Source organism: Saccostrea cucullata, unplaced genomic scaffold, assembly GCF_032062105.1.
Source record: "Saccostrea cucullata isolate Sc308-1 unplaced genomic scaffold, CSIRO_AGI_Scuc_v1 ctg83, whole genome shotgun sequence".
NCBI classification, from domain to species: Eukaryota; Metazoa; Mollusca; class Bivalvia; order Ostreida; family Ostreidae; genus Saccostrea; species Saccostrea cuccullata.
This window is the reverse complement of record NW_026929751.1, coordinates 1-5,035: the sequence shown is the minus strand read 5'-3', so window position 1 is coordinate 5,035 and position 5,035 is coordinate 1. Positions and strand designations below refer to the sequence as shown.

Below are 5,035 nucleotides of genomic sequence, written 5' to 3'. Positions count from 1 at the left end.
GAACCAGTTTATAGATTTATATGCAATGTACTGATGAAAACTATATATATATCAAACCTTATAGGTAGTTCTTAATTGAAAACAAGGATAGTAAAGTAAACATGATTTTTTTGTTTTGTTTTTGCAGAAAGCACAACTTCCTCCAGCCTTTTAATAAGTAGAGCTTTTTACACTTTATTTGTTTTAAGTGTTAGGTAATACAAACTTAACTATTTATGTAAAATATGGTACTCGAGTCCCTATGGTCAAATCTGTAATCTATAAATCAAAAAGTATCAGAATGGTTCCCTTACCCTCAAACTTCAACTCAAAGATTGAAAGAAGTTTTAATCATTTATTTTCATACAGCGAATTTTGGAACATTTTTTTGATACGATATTTACTATATCAGGATAACTGTTGGTCAACTTTTATTTACTTAACACTTGATATGCACAAACAAAATAAACATATCTACGCAGCATATATGCAATCATGTTAATATAAGCTGAATACATGCTCTTTTCTTGGGATGTCACAGTTACAATCAATAAGATTTTGTAATTTTTCTGTAACCTACGGTTAATTAATACCTTTGAAAACAACTTACAAAATAAAAAGAATCAAATTTTCACAACCGATTGTGTTTCTATAGTATAGTCTTCTCAGCACAACACTTCATGCACAACATCTTTATAAAGCATCTACATTTAAAAAAACAATTAAACTAAAATCAAATCATCATTTGGTATACATGTAAAAGGCTTAAATAAAATTAGGCATCAAAATGAATTTAAAGAAGTCCTGTCTTTGGTCTTTGAATATAATAAAACTACCGATTCAAGATACATGTACTAAGCACTTGATTTTTTTTATAAACACCACTGCAGATAACTATCTACGTGAACAATGTTTTCTATTTTGACCACTGGAAAATTTAACTTTACAAAGACACCAGACTTTTTTAAAAACAAAGTTAAGACTTTACACCCGAAAACACCACACACAAAAGAAAGTTTACTATTTGATTCTGGCAAGAACTTGGAATTGTCACGATACAATCATAAAGTAACTAAATTTTCGGGCGTTTTAATCCTGGTTCATCCCCGGCGCCATCATAATTCTCTCCCTCTCCATCCAAGCCCTGCATAAAAGCACCTGCGCACCAACTATCAGTACTGTCTTCTGGTTTTTGGTCGTGAGGGGAACCATTTTGACTACGAGTGTGTGGCGTAATCTACAATGAAAAGTGATGTGATTTCAGGTTCTTTTTTTTTCTTTTAATAGTTCTGATTATACCCCCCAAAAAAGAATGAGGATGGATTTGAAACAGATCTGCCCAACTTGGGTTTGTTGTTTTTTTAAATTCCCATGCAGAAAGAAAGAGGTTCATGCAGTTATCTGTTCAGGATCAGAACTTTTTTTTTGGCATGCAAAAGAGGGGATAGAAGATTCTTTCATCACATCACTTTTAATTGTGTGTGCGACAGGACCCAACATGTGTCAAACCAATTCAATTATTTGTGATTATGTCATGCAGATTCAAGTTAGTGGGAGTATATATATAGATATGCAGATTATGCAAGTGACAGAAAAGTAAAAATGGTTAGGTGTGCCAAGTTATGTGCAGATCTGTTGAGTAATATAAATTATGTGATGGTTAGTATGATATTAAAAAAAATATCTAAATATATACTCAGTACATGATATAAGATATGTATACACAACAGAATGAATTTCACATAAATTAAGAATGGTTAAATTCTCACACAAGACAATACTAATCTAAATGTGAAAAGCATTAATTATACCTATTTATATATAAATTTTATACATGATAAATGGCTTTATATAAAAGAAAAAGATAACTTCAGGATTTGGATGTCAGCATTTATTTAATGCATATTGTACATATATAATTTTTTATATATATCATGGTACCTTTACAATGACAAAGACTAAAATCTATTTCATATGATTTCCATCATGATATGGACAACATTTGATTAATATTTTTCATAGTTTGATTCTATCAAACCTTTTAAAAAGGATTGCCTTAAAAATTATGCTTAAAATGGGGATTATAAACAAAATAATTTGATCTAATAAGTGTTTTGATATTGACACTTAAAACATAGCACTTCCTCACAGCAAAAAAAAAAAAGAAAAAAATATGCGGAACGCAAAATAAAAATGTCTTTCTAAATCAAAAATATTTTTTACAACCACACATTTAAATGATTTCTAGTATACAACAACAATGGAGAGATTAACATCTTGTTGAACTGTAACTTTAAGATAACAATGACAATTAAATATAAAATGGTACATACAATGTTCAGTGATAAGAATAATTTACAAAATTTGTCTTAAATTTGTTTTTATTTAATAGAGCACTAAGATTGATATGACAAATAATTTTCAGCATTTAATAAAAGTCCCTGCTGATCAATGTATGAAAGTGAAATACCACTATTTCCCTAAAATCTATTCTCGTCTCTTTCAATCTAAACAGAAAGTTTACCCTGGTTTGGGGTTCTCATTCTGTGTTTTTAATTATTTTCATTTTTTTTTTCTTTGGAGATAGAACAAGATTCTTCTTGGGGAAAGTATATTGATTTGGATATAATGAGCTTTTTTTAAGAAGCTCGTTTCCATGGCACACAAAATTCCAGTGAGATTCGACTTTTAACACTGTAATCAAGGCAACTACAAATTTATGATGAGATTTCATGGCCGGCATCTCCTAGAACAAGAGCCTTGGGCTTCACTGTAGCTGTAAATATGTATTGTTTAGCACGACATCAGTATATATAATATTGTTTATCTTTCTTTGAATGATAGTTCGATTTTTTCTGCTTGAACAAAGTAATATTGGATGAGAATCAAAAATATTAATCTATTTTCAATTTTAACTGCAGCATTATAATTAAGAATACAATAAATTGTATTTTCATAATTTTAAACAATTCAGAATTATATTTTTAATGCATTTTTTTCACTTTGACTAGCATACTAAAAACCTATATAAAAGTCAATAAAGCCCAAAGCTAAAAGCTCACGCTATGGTTACACCATCTAAATCACTATCTAAATTATCTGATTAAAACATTGTCAAGAATTGTATCATTAAAAAAGTCATGCAATATTTGTAAAATCAGTATATAACAAAAAATATACATAACAAAAAAATACAATCAACAATTTATGTACACATTCACAATATAAACAAGCATTAAGACCCATTAAAAATCATCACTTTTGTTTAATAGCTGGCAGCAACACACAAACCTCAAGGTAGTGAAATATACGTCTTCGAAACCGAAGTTGTTTGGGGAAATTTAGACTTCCATAATAACCTCTGAAGATTTCTTTGTAATTTATAGAGAGACATTACATAACTAATATTTTTAAAACTATGAGAAAAACATTGCGTATCAGTTACATAGCAACCATAAGGTCAAAGGTCATGGTGTCATCACCATGACAATCAACTTCTAGGGGAGTGCAGTACCTGTTGGTTCATATGTTGTTCATACATGGAGGCTGGCGTACTGTGCATGCTGTCGCTACTATAACCACCAGACTGTGAAATGACATGCCTCAATGCATTCACCTAAATACAAAACAGCTTAGATTTACCATGCTATGACAACAATCACATGCTTAAAAGGCTCAACTTCTTATAAACAAACCAAGACAAAATTTAACTTATTTGGTTTGTTTTGGTTTTGGAAATATCACAGGGCCATGCATCTTACTTGCTTTTTAAATATTTTATGCTGAAACCAGTTTTTTTTTTTTTTCTTTTTTTTTGTATATAAAAAAATTTAATCATAATTTGCTACATGTAGTATCTTGATGAGAATCTTTAGATATACAATTTTATATGCTCTTAAATAATGTGAAATGAAATGAAATTCTTCCAAGTTATATTTATTTCTTTAAAGATTTCCTTTTATCTTTTCACTGAATCAGTATTTGGACTAAATTTAAAATTTAAGTTAATGCTACAACAACTGTTGAATATTTTGACAACAAAATAACATTTATGTATATAATAATCAGGTACAAACAACTTGAATGCAGCATAGGACTATAATCCAAAGGGCATGCTATATGATACATCTATAATGTTAATGCAGTATACAAGGAGCAAACTGAAAGTAGCAACTTTGCTTTCCTTACTTTCCCTTTGTACACCAAAAGTGAAACTAAATGTAGTTTCTTAACAATGACAAAGATTTTCTTAATAAAAAATGGTCACCTCCATGGGGAGATGAGGGAAACGAATCGGACACTTGGCTAGCGAAGATGGGGATGCCAATATCCAAAACAAGTTTTAAAACACAGCAAAGAAAGAATATAGTTCCAGGTACGAAAACCAAAGTTGCTACGTGGGTTGAGGAATGTGCCCTCTCAAGCACAGACCTGATTTTGGACATTGTCTCCTACCGAATTATCACTACTCTGGTAGTTGTCACCGCCGTTAAGATTCATGTACATCCCTGCCTGTCCCCCGCCCACATTGTAACCGGCCGCTCCTGTCAAAATAATACATAAGGATTAATAATCTTGTAGAATTAATCTTGTATCTAACTAATACCAAATTAAGTCAAAATCATCCATTTGTTCTTATTAAAGCAATAATATTAACATGTAAATAAAGTTCTTTATTTCTTCTAGAATTGAATATACATATATAAAATGACATCAATTAGCACCTACCAATTAATGTACCAGTACCATATAATGTCATATATATACATGTACCTTAATATCATAAATTTATGCATGTACTCCCATTACACATGCATTTGCATAGTTTATATTTCAAAGGGGTCAGCTTTAACATTTCTATTCCCTTAAATTACTAGTTTTCAAAGATTTCAAATCATTTAACTTTCTTCTGCCTTCATAAGATAAGAAACCAAGGAAATACTGATATGTGTAAAACTGACCCCTGACAATAAAATATATACCATATCTATTAGTTGTGCAATATGAATCTCCATTTTTAAATGTAATGTACTCATATATAACTATATAGGATGTA

At 30.0% G+C, this 5,035-nt stretch overlaps 1 protein-coding gene across 1 annotated transcript; it reads right to left on the bottom strand.

The window, feature by feature from the left end:
* Positions 1–320: 320 nt before the first annotated feature.
* LOC134282127 (pre-B-cell leukemia transcription factor 3-like) lies at positions 321–4,535 on the bottom strand. The gene is made up of 3 exons (XM_062764574.1): positions 4,411–4,535; positions 3,494–3,595; positions 321–1,216 (listed from the first exon to the last, which is right to left on the bottom strand). Exons 1-3 carry the CDS (start codon positions 4,483–4,485, stop codon positions 1,052–1,054), a joined length of 342 nt encoding a protein of 113 aa, XP_062620558.1. The 5' UTR covers positions 4,486–4,535; the 3' UTR covers positions 321–1,051.
* Between the last annotated feature and the right edge of the window lie 500 nt (positions 4,536–5,035).

Coding starts and splice junctions, on each gene's coding strand:
- LOC134282127 (XM_062764574.1), bottom strand. CDS start 4,485: ATGTACATGAATCTTAACGGCGGTGACAACTACCAGAGTAGTGATAAT. Junction 3,596..4,410: donor GAGACAATGTCCAAAATCAG/GTCTGTGCTTGA, acceptor TTTTGTATTTAG/GTGAATGCATTGAGGCATGT. Junction 1,217..3,493: donor AACAACATATGAACCAACAG/GTACTGCACTCC, acceptor TTTTCATTGTAG/ATTACGCCACACACTCGTAG.